The sequence below is a fragment of the Lepidochelys kempii genome, chromosome 10 (assembly GCF_965140285.1).
Source record: "Lepidochelys kempii isolate rLepKem1 chromosome 10, rLepKem1.hap1, whole genome shotgun sequence".
Lineage (NCBI taxonomy): Eukaryota > Metazoa > Chordata > Testudines > Cheloniidae > Lepidochelys > Lepidochelys kempii.
This window is the reverse complement of record NC_136389.1, coordinates 68,683,706-68,704,662: the sequence shown is the minus strand read 5'-3', so window position 1 is coordinate 68,704,662 and position 20,957 is coordinate 68,683,706. Positions and strand designations below refer to the sequence as shown.

General features: G+C 40.5%; 2 protein-coding genes across 2 annotated transcripts in view; both read left to right on the top strand.

Moving 5' to 3' along the window:
* The window catches only part of LOC144929097 (pro-interleukin-16-like), a 36,267-nt gene extending 31,166 nt beyond the window's left edge, over window positions 1-5,101 (top strand). Inside the window, exons 14-16 of the mRNA XM_078854704.1 lie at window positions 984-1,462; window positions 4,608-4,746; window positions 5,079-5,101. Of these exons, the coding sequence (XP_078710830.1) occupies window positions 984-1,462; window positions 4,608-4,746; window positions 5,079-5,101 (641 nt within the window). The remainder of the gene's footprint in view (window positions 1-983; window positions 1,463-4,607; window positions 4,747-5,078) is intronic.
* Window positions 4,617-15,341, top strand: LOC140895008 (pro-interleukin-16). Its single transcript, XM_073304088.2, has 7 exons — window positions 4,617-4,746; window positions 5,879-7,046; window positions 8,630-8,813; window positions 11,364-11,465; window positions 12,642-12,894; window positions 14,200-14,325; window positions 14,876-15,341. The coding sequence occupies exons 2-7, from the start codon at window positions 6,010-6,012 to the stop codon at window positions 15,079-15,081; spliced, it is 1,908 nt and encodes a 635-aa protein (XP_073160189.2). The 5' UTR covers window positions 4,617-4,746; window positions 5,879-6,009; the 3' UTR covers window positions 15,082-15,341.
* Window positions 15,342-20,957: the final 5,616 nt, after the last annotated feature.

Genomic DNA, 20,957 nt, shown 5'->3' with positions numbered 1-20,957 from the left:
GCTTCACAAGAATTTTCTGTTTATCTGATAAGAACAGCCAGAGCAATACTCTGCCATTTGGGAGGACTGAATTTGGGTTTGATCCCCACACTGGGACTACTGCAGAGGCAACAGGTTTGGCTCTGGGGGTGAACAGTGTCCAGCCCTATCAACCTCATGGCTGAGTAACACTCTCTGTTCAATTGATGGAGCAACACTGAGGGGCTCCTGGAAGAGCTGCATCCTTGACTTAAAGGGATAGACTCAGATGCTGGGCCCAAGGTATGGCATAGGTGACAAGGGGTAAAAGTTTCAAAAAGGTGGCATGGTTGCAAACTTTAGTGGGATTGCACTACTGAAAATTTTTCACTGTGATTTCACTTTCTGTTTCTGACTTACTTCCTGTCGGAAACAGACTAGATAATGTTCATTTCACACTTTTCTTAACCATTATATTTTCTTGTGCTTACTTCCTCTGGGGCTTGTTCAGACTTTCTAACCCCCTGTCACTGGCTGAAGCTATCTGACCCAATGTCAGCAGATAAATAATGTGGTGTTTGTATAACATGCAGCCTATCTATGGATGGGACGAGCATCCCATTTCCCTTGTTGGCAAAGGAACACTAGGTTCCCCTTAGGGCTACTTGCCACATTCCAATGTGGAGTACTATTATCACAATGCTTTATAATATGAGATACGTTTTGCCTTCGTTTTCTTTCTTTCTTTCTTTGAACCAACAGCAAACTATACGGGAGAACAGTATATCTGAGGGGGTAGTACTGTTTGTGTTCAACAATTAAATGATTCCTTGATCTAAAATGCCTCCACAAATGCTTTCCCCCCTTTTTGCTATGGTACACTGATCAGATAGCTATACTCAACTGGTTTAGTTTTACCGTGGATTTGATTTACAACCCTAGAAGTAAATGCTTTGAATGTATCTGAGTGTTTTCATCAGGCTATATGCTGCATTTTATATATTTTAATCATGTTGCTGATACAGGTGTTAAAAGACTGGAAACTAGCTGGCATGGCAGATACCAGCATGAAAAACATATTGAGAAGAACACTGCTTATTGCAACCGCAGATCTCAGAAGCTAATGACCCGTTCCAGCAGTGACAGTAGTTACAACCCCAGGTCATCTTGCAGTAATGGCACCCCATACCAGCTTGCTGACATGAAGGCAAAAGTACACAGCATTGATGTACCAATTACCAGACAGCCTGGCTTGCTGGATTCATTGTCCAGAACCAGTTTGGAGAACCATTCCCCTCCCACTGGCAACGAAGCAGGCCATCCCTCTCAGAACATAAAAAAATCGATGGAGATTCTTGTTAGAAAACCTAAATCGTCAAAGCCCAAACCTCCACCAAGAAAGTATTTTAAACAAGACTGTACAGACACTGACGAGTGTAACACAGACATGAAAGAGAAGCCTATGCTACAAGACGATGGAAGCCCATCTTCTGCCAATGTTCAGGTGAGGCAAATCCTGCATAGTTCTCAGGGTTTTTAGGGAAAACAGCAGGGGTATTTTTCTTTTAGAATTTTCTTATATTTGGAAGGTAAAGTGATATGTTATCTGTTTAGTGAGGTTTGAACCTCAGTTCTAAATAGGACCCCCCAAAATGAGGGGTGTTAGGCAGAGGAGTGCTGTAATGCATTTGTCCTTCAGGTCTGGAAAACTGTGTTCAAATCCAAATGCAGATAGGAATGAGAATGAATGTGAAGTTCTCACTGGAGTCCCCTAGTGAACGTGCCGCATCAGTACAAAACAATTTAGAGCATTTGGCAGTCTTTGGTCAAACGGGACGGGAACAGCAGTGGACTGCAAGCCAGGACTGGGAGAGCTTGCACTACTTCTACTGTCAAGTTGCTATAGTTACTCCCTAACACCAAATTCAGAGCCAAGCCATTCCATAAATAGTGAGATCAGTAAACTACAAGAACAATAATATGAAACAGTCACCGCACTAGCATGCTCACTGGAGGAAATGCACTGGTATTAGTAACACTGGGAAGAGTTTGCCCAAAATTCCTAATGTAGACAAAGCCTAAATGCTTTAGATATAAGGTTAAACTAACCATGAACTCTCCTATTTGTTGATTAATTTAGCTCTTTTGAAGTCTTTTAAAATGAAGTGAATTACTCTACACAATCAGATATACATCCCTCCTACCCCCAAAAGAATTAACAGAAACAGAGAAGCAAATTTGCATAAGTGTGAACAGTTCTGTGATGTGTGTGTGGAAACTGAGTTGTGGTTTGTTTAAAAAAAGGAACCCATTTACCCAGGGTTTAGTAATAGGCTAGTAGAAATTAACAGAATTTAGTGCCAGGTGAAACAAGCAAAACTGAGCAACCATTAGCTCAAGGCTTATCAATTAAAATAAACCTACACAACAGTAAAGGCCTTGGTTAAAGTATAGCATAAAGCTAACTAATAGGACATTTCTGCTTAGCATCTAAAATAAGACTTCTTTCCTATCATCTAAGGTGGAGTGCAGTAGAAATACATGCATGCACATCCACAGCTACTATAAAATCAGCTTTGTTGGAGAACACAGCTAAGACAAGGAAAAACAGTTTCTCTGAGGTCCCATTAATTATTTGAGCCGAGAAACAATGCAATTCTTGGTTATTAAGCTGCAAGTGTGATTCTGCAGTGCTAAGGGGAACAAAAGAAATCCTGAGATCAATATGCACTAAGCAAAATTTAATGCACTCAAAGAAAGATTCCTTGGAAAGACTTTTGATGTCTCTTAGGCAGGTGGCTGCATGGAAAACAAGGTTACTACTTTTCAGAATGTATTTCAGATAATTAAGTGAAAGATTTATTAGTGCCCTTCTCTATTTTCCTTTATTCCTCAAACACGTCGTATTACTCAATTTGAGAAGTACTGGTCACAGTTGTGTGTGTGGTGTCTGCAGATTGTGAGCTTACTTTTTTCAAGCCAAAATTATTTGATTTAAAATGTTGACTTTAAACTGTGATATTTTACAGACCACAACAATTATTTGTAAAGCCCTGGCAGTGTACTTAGCACTGTGTCAATACGCAAGTAGATACAGTCCCTACCAGCCAGGAGCACACAGTCACTTGGAGCCAATCGTGTGTTTCAGAATTCCCACTTCATTTCAACTGAAGATCTGGGTGTGCAGTGTTACACAAGATCAGGCTCCTAACTGGAAGAAAGATGCAAAGCTACTAAAATTCAAAGCTAGTTGCATTGGAATGCTTAAAATGAATTTGAATCAGGATAATTTACTTTCTGTCCCTATGAAAATCATTCATTATTACTCTAACCATTTGCACTATTATGATGTGGTCTCAAGTGAGGGATAAGCTCACACTGAGATGCGAGTTTAGGTAACGCCATATTAAAAAGATAGAAGTCATTCTTGGTGACTGAACACAAGGTGCTGCCATTCAGAAGGTGATTAGAAAGTGAGCCCAGATTGAGACTACCAAGGCCAGCAATGATCAGGAATTTGACAGAGGTAAACTGTTTACTGGAATAAAGAAAAGGAGTACTTGTGGCACCTTAGAGACTAACCAATTTATTTGAGCATGAGCTTTCGTGAGCTCATGCTCAAATAAATTGGTTAGTCTCTAAGGTGCCACAAGTACTCCTTTTCTTTTTGCGAATACAGACTAACACGGCTGTTACTCTGAAACCTGTCTTCACTGGAATAGTGTGGGGTAAGTGCAAACCATATCACTGTCAGAATGCTCAAGAGTTGCCAGGTAGTTGGATGTTTACAGGATAATCTCACTTTTGTTTCAAAATTTCTCTCTCTTGCTTGTTTACGATTCCTGTGAGTAACCCTGTAGCTCTGGCAGATGGTAACTTTGTGACATTAGTTACATAAACAACGAGGAGTCCTTGTGTCACCTTAGAGATGAACAAATTTATTTGGGCATAAGCTTTTGTGTGCTAGAACCCACTTCATCAGATGCATGGAGTGGAAAATACAGAAGCAGGTATATTTATACATAGTGCATGAAAAGATGGGAGTTGCCTTACCAGGTGGGGGTCAGTCTAATGAGTTACATAGTAATCTGGTAATTCTAGAGCATCTGCTAATGGCTGCCTCGAGTAGCATGTACTGTGACCTCGAACAGAACCTCTCATTCTGCATTTCCAACCAAGAACAAAAGGGGAAAAGGTCTTGAAGTTCCAGCCACGAATTGGGCTCATTGCCCCCAAACACAAAATTGTAAAGGACCCACAAAGAAAAGCACTGTGTAAAATAAAGACAGAAGCTAGACAGTTCATTTTCTGTCTTTGCTTAACTGATTTGCAAGAGATTACTGTGTGGCTGGTTTTAGAAGTCTAAAATTGTAGCAGCCAATATCTTGCTTTGTTGTGGTACACAACACACACACACAATCGATCAAAATTTGAGATGTTAACAAAAAAATTTTCCAGTGTGTTTACAGGCATACATAAAATATTTTGCTCCCTTTCCTGGAGCACAGAACAAATCAGTCTTTCTGCAGTTTAATATTTATTCTCAGATTAAAAACAAGAAAATGAAGAGCATTTTTCTACATGCTCATCTATAATGTGGTTTGTGCAATTACGTTTTGACATGGTTCTATTTCCTGTTTATTCCACAGGAAGCAGGAGACCTGCTGCTACAGGGAAATAAAACAGTTATAACCCACAGTCTCTCTGCAACTTCTATAACACCAAGAGGTACTGAACACTCAGCTGCAGTGTCAGCAGACAGAGACCAAGAGAGGAAAGCAAACCCAGGTAGGTGTTTCATTCCATTTGCTTCAAAAGCAACCTCTATGAGTGCATAAAATATTTAGCAGGGTTAATGAGTTTTGCATTCATTTTAATTCCATCTTTAAAAAACAGACTGCAGCAAAACGGTAAATTACTGGGTGAACAGACAAATTTCTACACAATTGTGTATTAACTACCTCTGACTCGAAGTGTGAATGACACCAAAAGAAGATGAATGGATTGTCTCTTATTAAAGAGAATAAATGGTAATAGGCGTACAAGAATCACTAGTTTTTTTCAGATGATACTTTATTTGTTTATATTAAAAACTGAGTGTTACTGAATTTTATTTTTAGCATGGACCACAGGACATTTTTGATTTTTTGTTTCAAAACTGAACAGCATGTAATATAGATAATTGATGTGAAGTAGATGCACTGTTGATTCTGTTAGTGAAAAGGTAGCTAGTAGTATTTAAAATGGCAACCGTTCCTGAACATTTATTCTTTTCATTGTACTGAAATAAATCATCATAAAAAACCCCCAAACCTTCACCACTGTCCTCTCTGCACCAATAGTCAGTAAGAGGTTTAATAAGCCTGTGATATATAAAACATCCTACATCAAAGAGAAAATGGTATACACTAGAAAAGTGCAAAGAACCATTTGGAGAGACATGCAGACAATCAATCAAAGAGAGGTCTCTGAGAGATAATATTTAAAGACCATGCTTTAAAATGCAGGAAGAGAAGAATAACTTTTTTTTATCTGCTGCGATACCAGCTAGTGCAATCTGCTGTAATTGGGATGACATAAATTTAGTCTTATATTTTAACATGACAGTGCTGAGCATGCAAAACGATTTCAGTGTCCCATTATGTCAGGAGAGAGCATTACCTGTAGAGGCTACATGTCCCTTTAGGGAAGTGGCCAGCCCCAAAGAGCCTGGGTTTGCAGCTAAATCCAGTATCAGCACAAGATGGCTTTTGCCACAATAAAACAGAACTTTAGATTAAGAGTTGTAACCTTAAATAACCTGTTGGAGGCTTGAGTGTAGAGAAGCCCACAGGCAGTGAAGCATCAGCGATGCATGGAAAGGGATATATGGAGGGAATGAAAAGAAAGCTTATGTATAATAATTGTTTCTACAACACAGGAAATCCTATCTCATCAATACAAAGGCCTGTACTTAGAAGACAACCACGGGTAGATTACAGTCTTGATACTACAGCGGAAGACCCTTGGGTTAGAATTTCTGATTGCATCAAAAACTTGTTTAATCCTACTATGAGTGAAGAAAGCAGTCACTTAGACTTAAATCCCAAGAACAACACAAATGAAGAAAATCAAAGTCCGAGCTGTCCAGACGTAGTGCTGCAGAAATCAGAAGCAGAAGCAGATGGTTCAAAAGCACACAATTCAGATGAAAGTGACACTGGGAAAAGGGGCCCTCCAGTAGCACCTAAACCAGCCTGGTTTCGTCAAAGTCTAAAAGGTCTGAAGAAAGGAAATTCAGATGTCAACACACAGGCAGATCAAAGTTCCATTGACCTCCAGCGTGTTTCTGGCAAAGAACGGGGCTCCAATATATCCCGGGCCTCACCCAGAGGATCATCAATAAAACAGAGAATAAACTCCTTTGAAACTTTCAGTGCTCCTCAGTCACCTGAAAAAGGAAACAGAAAACCCGGCCCAAAGCCATCAGTCTGGAAAGAAAATTCTCCTAGCCCAAAGCCATCAGTCTGGAGAGAAAATTCTCCCAGCCCAAAGCCATCAGTCCAAAAAGAAAACTCTCCCAGTCCAAAAGAGCCAGAATCACCTGCAGTTCATTTAAACCAAGCCACTTATAATGAAGGTTCTGATAACAGCCAACTACAATCAACGCCATCTGTGGTTACAGTCGAGACTCTGAGCCTACATAGGTCCTGCTCTCCCAAAGAGGCACTCGCTCCTAGTCCAAAGAGAAGCAACAGCACAAGTACTGAAATTTCCTTGGATTTACTAACTTCACAAGCCACTGAACTTCACTGTCCAGTAGCAAAAGCACAGAGCCAAAGAACACGAAGCTTCCCCCTTACTGCTAACCAGTCTTGTGAGATGATGAAGACAAATGATGAAAAATACAGCAAAATCTATTCCATCAGCAATCAAGTGTCATCTGCTTTAATGAAATCTTTGCTTTGCCTTCCTCAGTCGCCGCTCTTTTCTGGGAACAATCCATGGAGCACACTGGAAGCATCATCTCAGCCCTCCATGGAAGAGAATGGGACCCCTCCCTCATCTACAAGCGAGAGTCATCATTCAGACACTGGATTTTCCCTTAAGTAAGATACATATTAAAGTTAATTTTTGCAAAGCAGTGCTGGTAAATAGACTAGCTCCTTCCCCTCACCACACACTGCAGAAAACAATTTGTCTGTACCTCAGGCAATTTAGATAGGAATATAGGTTGCTTAGAGTGTAGACAGAGTTAACAACTCCTCAGAGGAATGTAAAGGATCAGTCGAATGCATGCTGCCGTTAATAAAAACAGATTTTTAAGCTTTTATGCTGCCAGCTTCTTTGAGCCACAGAACAATATCCCTAGGTTCTCCATGGTTTGGAGCCAGAAGAATGGACCCAATACTGCTAATCCCAATATTGAGGCAGTTTCAAGAATAAGTCCATACAGCTGCTCCTGCCCCTTTATTTCAATGCTACCAATTTGCCAACATTTCAGGCCAAGTTCTGCTATTATATTAGTGCATTGGTGCATTGATGGTCTTTTTGGATCAGTAAAGGAGAAGGTCTGACTGCTACTACACCAGATGAAGTAGCCAGCATGGGTTCCATGCGTTCCCCCAAAACAATGCATTGCACCAGAGACGTATTGCCTCTTATAAGGATTTGCCCTGCTCAGGTTATCAACATTAGATTTTTTTAATAACTGTTTTTTCATAATATTTTATAAATATCTAACCAGGTGAGGAATCTAGAAAAGACTAGCTAAATAAACTAGAATTAAAAAGTTGGGGAAGTTATTTTAAAAGCAGGACATGAACCTCCCAAACTTTGCCTCATGTTCTCCAAGGGTGATCCAGTATGTAATTCAAAATATATTGTACAGAAAATTTTTTAGTCTAGTCTCTGTTTTGCAGACATGCCTTCTGTGCTGCTAGTTTGATATGACAGTGTCATTAAATAAAGAGTGGGAGGCTATGTGCTTAATGGCTTTTGCAAAGATTATAGTTTGTGATGAATTAATGTCATGGGCCTTGGGGTTATGGTTTGGATAAGCATTTCCACTCTCAGGTACTTATCTGAACCTTTTGTAACTGCAAAAGTGGAAAGGGTATTTCCTAGCTCAAATTTGAAACACAGTGAAAACAACCTCTCTCACAAGAGTGTGGTGCTTTTGATACCCGTTTCCAATCCCAGGTATAACTGGGAAGTTCAGAGTCACGTTAAAAAAGAAAAAAAAAGTTATCTGAACTTTTTTCCAATGCTCAGGGAAGGTTCAATTTGGTTGGGGGCAAAGATTCAAGAGGGTTCTTATTCCTTCACGTGAATGCTCACACAGGCGTGTCATCACTGAGGCATGGAGTGACCAGAGAGCAAGTGTGAAAAATCGGGACAGGGAGTGGGGGATATTAGGTGCCTATATAAGACAAAGCCCCAAATATTGGGACTGTTCCTATAAAATCAGGACATCTGGTCACCCTACTGAGACAGCCCTGCCACCTCTTGGTATGTTACAGTAGGTATTACTGGGAACAAATAAATAGAGATCTGAACCACTTGGCCAATTACCAGGTAAACTCTAGTATGATCAAAAGATGAAGATTCCATAATTGCCTGTTCTGTGCCATGGTGTGGAAGCTGCTATCACAAATTAATATTTCTTTTTTCCCTTTTCAAAATGGGAAAGCCTTTCTGAACTGAGAGACTATACTGTGAGTTTAACAGACAGCGGGAAAGAGGAAGAGAAACAGGAACACTGTTCATCTCAAGCATCTGGTGTGTCCGGGCAATCAGTCATCTCTCTGCTTTCCCCTGAAGAATTAAAGAAGCTTATAGAAGAAGTAAAATCACTAGATGAGGCTACCTTAAAGGTAAGTCCACTTTTCTGTATACACTATGCTCAAAGACAGCCTAACTGAGGAGCGGATGCTACTGTTTAATCTTTGCTATGTGAAATTTTTACAAACACATCAGTATCAATATGTAATAGTAATGCTCAGTTCTTTCAGCCATAAATCTCAAATCACTTTACAAAGATGGCTTAGAATTATCAGCCCGATTTTACAGATGGGATAACTGAGGTACAGAGAGGGCAAAGCCAACATTTTCAAAAGTGTGCACCAATTTTAGGTACCCAATTAGAGATACCTTAAAGAGGCCTGATTTTCAGAGGCAGCGAACACCCATTTGACTCAGGGAAGGCTAATGTAGTGCCAATCTTCAAAAAAGGGAAGGAGGAGGATCCTGGGAACTACAGGCCAGTCAGCCTCACTTCAGTCCCTGGATAAATCATGGAGCAGGTCCTCAAAGAATCAATCCTGAAGCACTTGCATGAGAGGAAAGTGATCAGGAACAGCCAGCATGGATTCACCAAGGGAAGGTCATGCCTGACTAATCTAATCGCCTTCTATGATGAGATTACTGGTTCTGTGGATGAAGGGAAAGCAGTGGATGTATTGTTTCTTGACTTTAGCAAAGCTTTTGACACGGTCTCCCACAGTATTCTTGTCAGCAAGTTAAGGAAGTATGGGCTGGATGAATGCACTACAAGGTGGGTAGAAAGCTGGCTAGATTGTCGGGCTCAACGGGTAGTGATCAATGGCTCCATATCTAGTTGGCAGCCGGTATCAAGTGGAGTGCCCCAAGGGTCGGTCCTGGGGCCAGTTTTGTTCAATATCTTCATAAATGATCTGGAGGATGGTGTGGATTGCACTCTCAGCAAATTTGCGGATGATACTAAACTGGGAGGAGTGGTAGATACACTGGAGGGGAGGGATAGGATACAGAAAGACCTAGACAAATTGGAGGATTGGGCCAAAAGAAATCTGATGAGGTTCAATAAGGATAAGTGCAGGGTCCTGCACTTAGGACGGAAGAACCCAATGCACAGCTACAGACTAGGGACCGAATGGCTAGGCAGCAGTTCTGCGGAAAAGGACCCAGGGGTGACAGTGGACGAGAAGCTGGATATGAGTCAGCAGTGTGCCCTTGTTGCCAAGGAGGCCAATGGCATTTTGGGATGTATAAGTAGGGGCATAGCGAGCAGATCGAGGGACGTGATCGTTCCCCTCTATTCGACATTGGTGAGGCCTCATCTGGAGTACTGTGTCCAGTTTTGGGCCCCACACTTCAAGAAGGATGTGGATAAATTGGAGAGAGTCCAGCGAAGGGCAACAAAAATGATTAGGGGACTGGAACACATGAGTTATGAGGAGAGGCTGAGGGAGCTGGGATTGTTTAGCCTGCAGAAGAGAAGAATGAGGGGGGATTTGATAGCTGCTTTCAACTACCTGAAAGGGGGTTCCAAAGAGGATGGCTCTAGACTGTTCTCAATGGTAGCAGATGACAGAACGAGGAGTAATGGTCTCAAGTTGCAGTGGGGGAGGTTTAGATTGGATATTAGGAAAAACTTTTTCACTAAGAGGGTGGTGAAACACTGGAATGCGTTACCTAGGGAGGTGGTAGAATCTCCTTCCTTAGAGGTTTTTAAGGTCAGGCTTGACAAAGCCCTGGCTGGGATGATTTAACTGGGAATTGGTCCTGCTTTGAGCAGGGGGTTGGACTAGATGACCTTCTGGGGTCCCTTCCAACCCTAATATTCTATGATTCTATGACTCAAAAGGAGTTGTGGGAGCTCAGAAGAGCAGAAAATCAGGCCTTAATTGTCTCCAGTTTGGGCAATCAATAGCAGTGGACATTTTTGAAGACTTTGGTCTAAATGGCTTGGTCAAGATCATCATAAACAGAGGAAGAGTGGCGAATAAAATCCAGGCATTCTCACTCTTAGTTCAGTGGCCTGTCAACCAAACTATGCATCCAGCTACTGAAAAGCACATTGTTATGAGACAAGAAAAGATCAGTGAATCAGTTTCTCTTAAGAAAAGGTGTTATACTTGAATCCTTAAGAACACTGTAGTATATGCTACTAAAAAGAGATATTTTCCCTCATATTAACTGTAATCTAAAAGGGTAACAGACTGAAACAGCTCATTTCAGGCTACTGTTACAATTAAAACGTTAGCAAATGTACATTAAAAATAGCAACCAGGCTTAGAAGTAATTTTTTGAGCCACAGACCATTATTCATTGAGTAGGACGAGTTGTAGATAACAAAAGTTTTTCCTCTCAGAGTTAGAAGACCATGTACTCAGTTCTCACCACTGAGCCAATAATATTTTCTATTTCTATTTCAGTAGTGATCAGTGATCTTTAATATATTGTAATTTACAGCACATTCACTGAAGCAGCAAAACTTTTAGACACAAACTCATTCATAAGTTATGATACCAAGGTGAAGTTAGCCCATTAAATAAAAACAAAGACAGAGTTTGCAGTGGATACAGGAGAAAATATACAGTTCTTCCAGTAATCTTGAATTATAGTAGGATGTATCTGAAATTATTTTATTTTTCTGTGTTTAGCAATTTGATGATATTCACGTTACAATTTTGCATAAAGAAGAAGATGCTGGTCTTGGATTCAGCCTGGCAGGAGGAATCGATCTAGAAAACAAAGTTGTTACTGTAAGTAGCGTCACTCTCATAAAATACTCCCACAATAAGCATTCAGTCCAAAAAAAGGTGGCAGAAAAAATGGAATGGGTTGAAAAGAGAATGTCAAAAATGGAAAAGGTTTGGAAGCTAAGACCTATGAGGACAGATTAAAGAAACTAGGCAAGTTCAAGGCTAGAGAAAATAAGAATATGGTGGGAATGGTAACAGTCTATACACAAGGAAACATTAGAAAATTAGAGCCAGCCATTGTAGTTTCAACTGCAAAATCTTCTCTCTCTCTCTCTCTCTCAAAAAAAAAAGGGGGGTTAATCAAAAATGAACACTTTCTGCAGAAAAATATTTCAAATGGAAAATTTTGAAACAAAATTTGAATTTTGAATTGGGGTTATGTCATTTCATTTTGGTTTTCAAATTTTTTTTTCAGAGTTTTGGGTTGTCCCCTTTTTGTCACCTTATGCAAACAAACAAATAAACAATATCTAAGTTTCCCCTCATGTTTTACTTTCTGGAACTTTTTGAACTTTGAAAAAGTTACAGTGACAAAAAGAAAAATGGAATTAATTTTGCCACTCCAATTTTTCAGAACTTCTTTTTAAAAAAATGTAGCTCCTTAACAGTACCCAGCAACCCTACATAAGCAGCATAGGACAGGAAATGGAAAAGAATATGAATATCTAAATGGGAATTTATGGTTGCAGAAGATAATTAGCAAATTGGAATGGAATGTTGCCAGAAAACTGGGATTAACATGCCTATTTTAAGTGCAATGGGATATTTAATCATCAGTAGTGATCAAGGCCTTCAGGAGCACAATACCTACTGCAGCATAGATTCAGCATGGACTCAGAGGAAGATGGTCACCTACTAAATAACCAGTCCCTCTTTTCAGATTCCTGACTCTCTCTCTCTCTCTTTAAGTCAATGGTGCAGGTTCAGGACAAGATGACTGACCTGGTTAGACTCTGTGAAATCTGATGGTTGATAGCATAAGCTGGTACCAGCTACAAGCCATCCAGTATCTCCTGCATCTTAATAGGCTTCTACCACAACAATTACAATACATGATCCCTAAAAATCAGCTTTCTTTCTTGCTAAGAAATGAAAATGTGTCACATTTAAACTTTACTAACTGTGAGATTTAGTCACATCTTCTCTTTTTTTTGTGGTGGTTGGGGTCTCTAATAGGTTCACAGAGTATTTCCTAATGGACTAGCATCTCAGGAAGGAACTATCCAGAAAGGAGATGAAGTCTTATCCATTAATGGAAAGTCTCTTAAAGGTGCCACTCACAACGATGCCTTGGCGATCATGCGCCAGGCTCGACCGCCAAGGCAAGCTGTCGTAGTGACTAAAAAAGCTAAAGAGGAAGAAAAAAGTTTTAATGTTTCCGTTGACTCTACTACGTATTCTACAGAAAGTGAAACCACAACAGAAGCTAGTGAGTACTTTACTCCTGCATTAAATCACATCCGCTACCTATCTAGATATTTATATACCACCCTGTTCTCACCACTACAGAATCCTTGCCCTTTACAAAGGGTTGCATGGGATTTAGCTAGACAAATATTGGAGTTGTGATTAAAAGTTGTACAACTGTTTAAAAATCCAGGAAGTCGGCTTTAAACAACCTGTTACTCAGTTGATACTGCTCTCTGCTGTCCTAAGTCCCAGTCCTGCAAAATCTATCAGCCGGATCAGGATTCTAGGTGTATATATAAATAATCATTATGAAATTACAGATTGAAATCTATGCAGTCTTCAATATAAATCAGAGTTGCAATTTTGTAACATAAAATATTGACAATTTCATGCAAAACAACATATGCTATTTTATTCTGTATAATTATATGGTAGGTGCTGATTTGGGGCTCAGCTGTGTACGAACAAAAAATCAGTTAATATTGGTGGGGGAAAGGTATGCTGGAAAAATGCAATAAATAAAGCTATTATAAATCTGTTAGTTTTACTAAGAAGTTATATATACACCTTACATAATTCACTAAACTGCACCAAAAAGCAAGATTCCTCAAAATGGAGTTCTGAAAAAATTCAGATAATGTCAAGCAAGTGAACAGGACTAACTGTATGTATAATGGCTACTCATGTGAGCAGTAATGAACTTTCATTTCAAGCCCCTAAAAGTTCCTGTGTTTTGAAAAATATTTTATTTGAAAGGATACTTTCTCCAGATTACCTAAATCATGCTCTGGCCTCTAACACACCAGCTGGCTATATTCAAAACATATGGAAGACATACAGTTTTGTAGAATGATCTTTGTTCTTAGGATTTCTTTTTCAGAAGTCAGAGTTTTGTAATCCTATTTACATACCCCAAATAAACATTACTGGCTGTTTAGGTAATATTTGTTTTAATATTACCATCAGGTCACTTGTACTGAACACTTAATTTTGGAATATATACAGTATATCGAAATGTTAATGTGTCTCTAGCATGTTTATGTAATTCAAGCAAATGCCGTTTATATTAAATCCAACCTTTTCATTTGGCTCAGATTTCAACACATAAAAAATACATCCCCCTCCCCTGCCATAACCTTCTGTAGGAGCAATTAACTTTATGGTGACCAAAAAGATGAAGCAAATGGTCATTTTCTGCCTTGTTTTGCTCTATCATTTACATGCCTACACAAAATTGAACAAACAAAAACTCATTCTTTGTTCAGATGTTCTCACTTTTCAGAATATTTTGTACCCCTCCTGATACCATTCTATTTCTTTCCAGCAACCGAAGAGACAATCTGCACTGTAACTCTGGAAAAGACACCTGCTGGCTTAGGATTCAGTCTGGAAGGAGGGAAAGGCTCCATCCATGGAGATAAACCCATCATCATCAACAGGATTTTTAAAGGTAGAGGTGTTTAAACACTCTCTCTCTTTTATATGTATATTATACACACACACACCCCCACGGTCAGATCCTCAGCTGCGGTAAACTGGAGTAGTTCCATTGACTGATCTCTACCAGATGAGGATCCGGCCCATGATAATTTTTATTGAAACTGCAGCATGACATTTTGTTGTGCGGGATGAACTCCTTGCTCTGGAATTAGACCAGACGCATTTTATACCATTTATACAGAAACACACTTCTTCTTTTGCATGGAAATGGCAACATTTACAAGTTAGCAGAAAGGTTTGAAATCCATTTGAGGCCTTCCAAAGATGCAGAGTGTGCTTTTGCGATAGCTCCTGGAAATGGAAAGAGGGGGCACTTGTCCACAATGTGTTCAGTGATTTGGAGGTCTCTGCATTTGCACTGTGGCAAATACTTGATTCTCCCATTTGTGCATCAGATGTGCACATCTTCCATGTAACATCCTAGTACAGCTATCCATAATTACAACAACAAAGATTTCCCCACACAGAGAAACTTAAGTAAATTCATTGTCTCCTCACAGGAATTGCATCAGAACAGAGCAATACTGTTCAGCCTGGTGATGAGCTACTGCAAGTGCACACAACTGTTATGCAAGGACTCACCCGTTTTGAAGCTTGGAATATCATCAAGGCATTACCTGATGGGCCCATAACTGCTACCATCAAGAGGAAAAATCCAAGTTCTGTTACCACCACATCATCTGAAACTTTGCAAGGAGAAGTATGAAACTGCTGCCAGGATTAAAACAAACACACCCATAACATTTCATTACTTAAAGCCATTTACCAACACAGCACCAATATTGTGAAAGTGCAGATGATCATATAGCAAGTTTTACAGGTCTCGTTGCAACCTCAAAGCAAGTTGTCCAGAATAAGAGAAGGTTATACAATTTCTTTTACAATATTCATAAGCAGCTGTTGCAAATTCTAGAATGCTAAAAAAAGGTCTTAATATGATGAGTGTAATAAAATGTGTGAAAATTGCAGTACTCTCTATCTTATATAAATCCATTTGATGGTGTCACAGACTAGTGTGCAAAGTTAATTTAACCACCAAATTTAAGGAAAATTAGAAACAGGCCAAAACCGTAGGGCAGATTCTCAGTCCTGCTCCAGAGACTAACCACAAACCCTAGCTGGGGACTGCGTAACAGTGGGTGCAGAATAGAAATGGTTGGCTCCTAAATCTCCCTCCCCACAGCTTCCAGCACATGGGGAAGGGAGGAAGGCAGGGAAAGCAGCCAAAGAAGGATAGGCTCCATCCAGCACAAAGGAGCCAGGGCCGCCCAGTAGAGAATATCTCTTATAAAGAGGAATTCTTTGCTAGCATAAAGCTGGCTCTGCTGCCTCCTACGCCAGTTGCCCCACACCCCCATTGTAAGGGGGGAAAAAGAGGCTGTTTGGGGATATTCTGGGGTCAGAAGAGGGAGAAGAGAGGACGGGACAGGACATAGTAGAGCTCCAGTTTATCCTCCACTGGCATAACAGCCCTGACACGTAAGTTAGAGTTGCACTGAACAGCAATCATTTGCTCAGTGGCCAAGCAGCTCTGAATCCAGGAGTTGTGACTGGTTTCCTGCAGCGCTCCCACCCCTAAATCGGACAGAGTAGAGAATCAAGCTAATATAGATGCAAATCTCATTTGTCTGAGTGGGAAATTAAGCACATGCATCTGAAGAACATTGTACCGCAGCACAGTATTTACTGTGAAACAAAAATCTGAAAAGCCCTCACAATGCCCAGGCGTTGCGTTGTGAATTAAAAATATCTTAAGTACAGGGTTGAGAATTTTGAAAGGCATTCAGGGATTTCTCTGCTCAGCGCTGCAATGCCTAAATGATGCAGGAGCCTAAGTCATCAAAAGTCACTTAGCAGCCTAGATTTCATTACAAGTCAATGGGTCCCTAAGTGTCGAAGTCACCTCTGAAAATGAGACTTGGGCTCCTAAGTCACTTAGGCCTTGCAACACTGAGCAAAGCAATACCTAAATGCTTTTAAAAATCTGGGCCAGAGTAACAAGGACATTTAGAACTGAACCTGGTTATCTGAATATATAGTTTGTGTAATTTTTAACATCACTGCATTAGTATTTAAAACAAAAATACCAATGATTGCTTATGGGATTTAAGGCTCGTTGAGCCAGTTGGTGACTGGAAATACTAAATACCTTGGGGACAGATCTGGCATTGATGGTTACACAAGGCATGCCATTGCTTCAAAGGGAGAGTGCTGTGTAAACATTGATAGCATACTACAGCATCTTTGTCAGGGTACACCCAAGAATTGACCAGTCTTCAATACCTACTAGTACAGTGCCCTGGAAGATATTACCTCCTTGACCTCCTCTATATATTTCTAGCACTTACAATAGAATTTAAAGTAACAAAAAGTTAATGCAACCGTAACTTATTTACTTAATTTATTATTGTGCTAAAACTAAAAGACAAGAGGGGAACAAATTCTGTGATTCATGCTAGTTCATATACAGTAAATGAATGTATGACCAATACGAATGACAAAAAAAAAAAAAGCCCTAAGAGCATCAGAATCTATGGTTCAACAGTCCAATTATTTCCCCCCGTTTGTTTAAAGAGATGTTGCTGAAAGCAGCACCAACCACGGATTGTTCCACTGTTACCACTGCTAGTAGAATTTTAAGAGGTTTTGTTATTTTCAAAATATGCAGTGGACTTAAACACGGAGACAAGTTTTTACATATTTTTATTGGCCCCCCAAGTTTTCAAAATAAGTCTCTTGTGTACATGCACCTAACACTGCATTATCACAAGGATTTGTATTAGAGCACCCAGGAGCCCCAGTCATAGACCAGGGGCTTATCGGAAAGATGCTGTATAACAGAACAAAAGGCCAGTCCTTGCTCCAAAGAGTTGTCTTATGAGAGATTAAAGTTGCTGCTTAGTTTGGTCAAGACAGTGCCTCTTTGCCCTGTGGTCCTTTTGGTCTCCTCAGACCTGCCTTGTTAATATAGGGACATAACATTAAGATAGCTGATTATTACATACCACAGTGTTAATCCAAAAGGGCAAAAGCAATTGTTATTCTTTAATCAACAGCCAAAAAAAATATTGTAGTAATAGGCCATGCGAAGATAAGCAATACAAGAGTCTAGTCAAGCCATGATTTCCTTTTTTTGCACAGTACATAATTTTACAATTTCCTGTTTAGCTCCCTCTTTTTCTCTCCCCACATGTGAAATCTCATGTGGTTAGCCACTTCTAAGTAAATATCATTTCCGCAGTGTGTATACAGGAGGATCAACATTTTTAAAGCAGCTGTCTATACAGATCAGTGGTTCTCAACCAGGAATATGCGTATTCCTAGGGGAATGCAGAGGTCTTCTAGGGCAGGGGTGGGCAAACTTTTTGGCCTAATGGCCACATCGGGGTTGCGAAACCGTATGGATGGCCGGGAAGGGAAGTCTGTGCCTTCCCAAACAGACTGGCCCCCGTCCCCTGACTGCTCCCCTCAGAACCCCTGACCCATCCAACGCCCCCTGCTCCTTGTCCCCTGACCACCCCCCCAGGACCCCGCCCCAACCACACACCCCCTGCTCCCTGTCTCCTGACCCCCCCAACCTCCACCCCATCCAACCGCCCTCTGTCCCCTGACTGCCCCCCAGGACCTCCCGCCCCTTTCCAACCCCCCCGCCCTTACCATGCCGCTCAGAGCAGCAGGACAGGCTTCTTAGAAAGACTGGGAGGTGGGTGGGCGCAAGCCGCACTGCCTGTGTGGCGGTGTAGCTGCGGGGGAGTGGGGACAGCAGGGGAAGGGCCTCCCCGGCCAGGAGCTCAGGGGCCGGGTAGGACAGTCCCGCGGGCCGGATGTGGCCTGCGGGCCGTAGTTTGCCCACCTCTGTTCTAGGGGCTACATCAACTTATCTAGATATTTGCCTAATTTTACAACAGGCTACATAAAAAGCACTAGCAAAGTCAGTACAAACTAAAATTTCATACAGACAATGACTTGTTTATACTGCTCTAGATACTATACACTGAAATGTAAGTACAATATTTATATTCCAATTGATTTATTTTACAATTATATGGTAAAAATGAAAAAGCCGTTTTTCAGTAATCGTGAGCTGTGACACTTTTGTATTTTTATGTTTGTTTTGTAAACAAGTAGTTCTTAAGTGAGGTAAAACTCAGGGGTACGTAAGACAAATCAGACTCCTGTACAGGAGTCTGGAAAGGTTGAGAGCCACTGGCACAGGTAACATGAAAAATCTGAATCAGTGGTCACTTTAGCGGCTGTACAGTGAAGCAGGCCCTGAGCTCTTTAGTTCTGTTCTGGCTCAAGTCTGCAAAAGCCAGGTCAAACTCTTTTTGTGGGTTTTCACAGCCTTGCTCAGAAAGCCTGAGAGATTGTATTAGATAACAGACCTCGTACAGGGCAGAAAGAAAGATTGTATTAGATAATAGTCCTTGTATAGGGCGGCCTGCGCTAGCATCAGCTTTAGTCATTAACAAAAAAATCATCCAAAACTTGAACCAAGCTTTACAAAGGTTGTAATAATTTCAGATCACCCGTGTGCTCCTCCCTCTCCTGGCTACCAGTCTTTTAGGTTTCTGAACCTCTGCATTTCCCGGTTCTGGCAGAGACCAAAAGCAGGAATGCCAATGTCCCATGTAAAATAGAAGTGTCTCCCAATATTCCAGTCTCCCCCAAAAGCAGGAAGTCCCAGCAATCTTACAAGACAGCCAGTACTTACAAATTTCCAGCCTACTTTGGCAGAGGGCTCACAGAGCAGTCCTGTGATGGGCTGAACACCCTCAGATTCTATTGAACCGAGTGTGCTCAGCACCTCACAGGACCGATCCTTTAAATTATTCAGATTCTGGTTCTGCCCTTCTGAGTAATATTTACTCATGGGTAATGCCATTGACCTCAAAAGGACTACAGGCATGAGTGAAGGTGGTTGGATCAGGCCTAAGGTTTAGATAAACCCTTGATCTTTTGAGTACTTAAAAAACACAAGGCCCTCATCCTGCAAAGACTACACACATGCTTAACTTCATGCACAGTGAGTGGTCAGTAGGACAACTCACGGTGTGTAAAGTTAAGCATGAACATAAGCCTTTGCAGGACAGGGGCCCAAACCTCTCCCTCACAGAAGCACTTGTCATTCTTCATAGTTGCACTATGCAGCAGTCTAAGTTAAAAACAAAACAAAAAAAAAAACAGGACTAGACAACAGCTGAAGGGCTCAATCCTGCAAGATGCTGAGTACCCACCCCCATCACTAAAATATCTACCTCATCCTGCAGCCATCTCCATAGTGTCTGAGCAGCTAAGGGCATTTCCAACCTCACAGGATTGGCCTAAAGCCCCAAGATAGCACAGAGCGATTTTGAAAGGTGCAGAGCTCCTTTAAGTCTCATTGGCAATGGGAGTTGAGGGGACACTATGACAGAGTTAAAGGATAATTCAGAAGAACAAAAATGTGAAACAGAAAATAGTTTATTTAATTTGCTACACCCACTGGCAAGTTTTAAAAGCCTCAGTCACAAAAGAAACTAAATTTAACCCCCCTTCCCTAAAATTCTATTACATACATTAAAAACTACAGTGGAAATATTTGTACATAAATGTCCCACAAACCACAACACATGAACAGAAATTTAAATGTATTAACATAATTAAATACATAATAAAGTAAAAGCACTACAATTGCAACCTGATTAACATGTTTCCAACTCAATCACAAATGATCATTTTTTCTTTTGTAAAAGGATAAATGAATAGTATGCTGTTTATAATAACTTCTGACATTACCTAAGTAACCAGATATATAAATACCTTTGAAGACTGCACACATCACTGTATTTTACATAAATAGCTGATTTCCTAAGATATACCCTGAGGTGTGTCCGTCTTGGAGACGGAAACAAGAATGTCTTACTTTTATGAACAAGTCAGTCAAGATTAGTCCACAATACTTTACAGAAAGGACGATTCACAAGTTCACAACACTGTCAACAACATATTGGAAAATTGTTCAAATGCATGATCATTTCTAATGCAGTTAGAAAAATGACAAGTAAAGTACTTAAATACATCTCTTTATTTATTGCCATTATGTCAGTGCAGTTTGATTTATGACATTTTGTAAATCAGAATTTTTTGGTAGAAAGGGGATGATGGGAGAGGACAAGGCCCAGGGATCTGTGAATTGGTTGAGGATATTAGGCCCTGATTCAGCAAAACACTTAAGTATATGCTTAACATTAGCACTGAACTCAGTCGAACTTCAGTGCATGCTGAATCAGGCCCTTATAGTCTAGAATGAGTGGGTCCATAGGTTCTCACCTACCCAATTCATTGTGGTCTATCCCATTTTTGGGGTTGGTCCCAATGTAATATCTCAAACTATATTGATGTCAGCAGCAAAGGAGCTAGCTCTCCCCCTTCAGAAAGGAACATTGTTTCATATGGGTCATTAGGTAGAATCTGAGATATAACAGGGCTCCCTCGGATCTCACTTATACTGATGGAACTATATTGACTTCAGCAGAGCTGCTCCTGGTTTTACTCCTGGGAGAATTCTGCACCACTGTGCACAATTCATGTCCCCCGCAG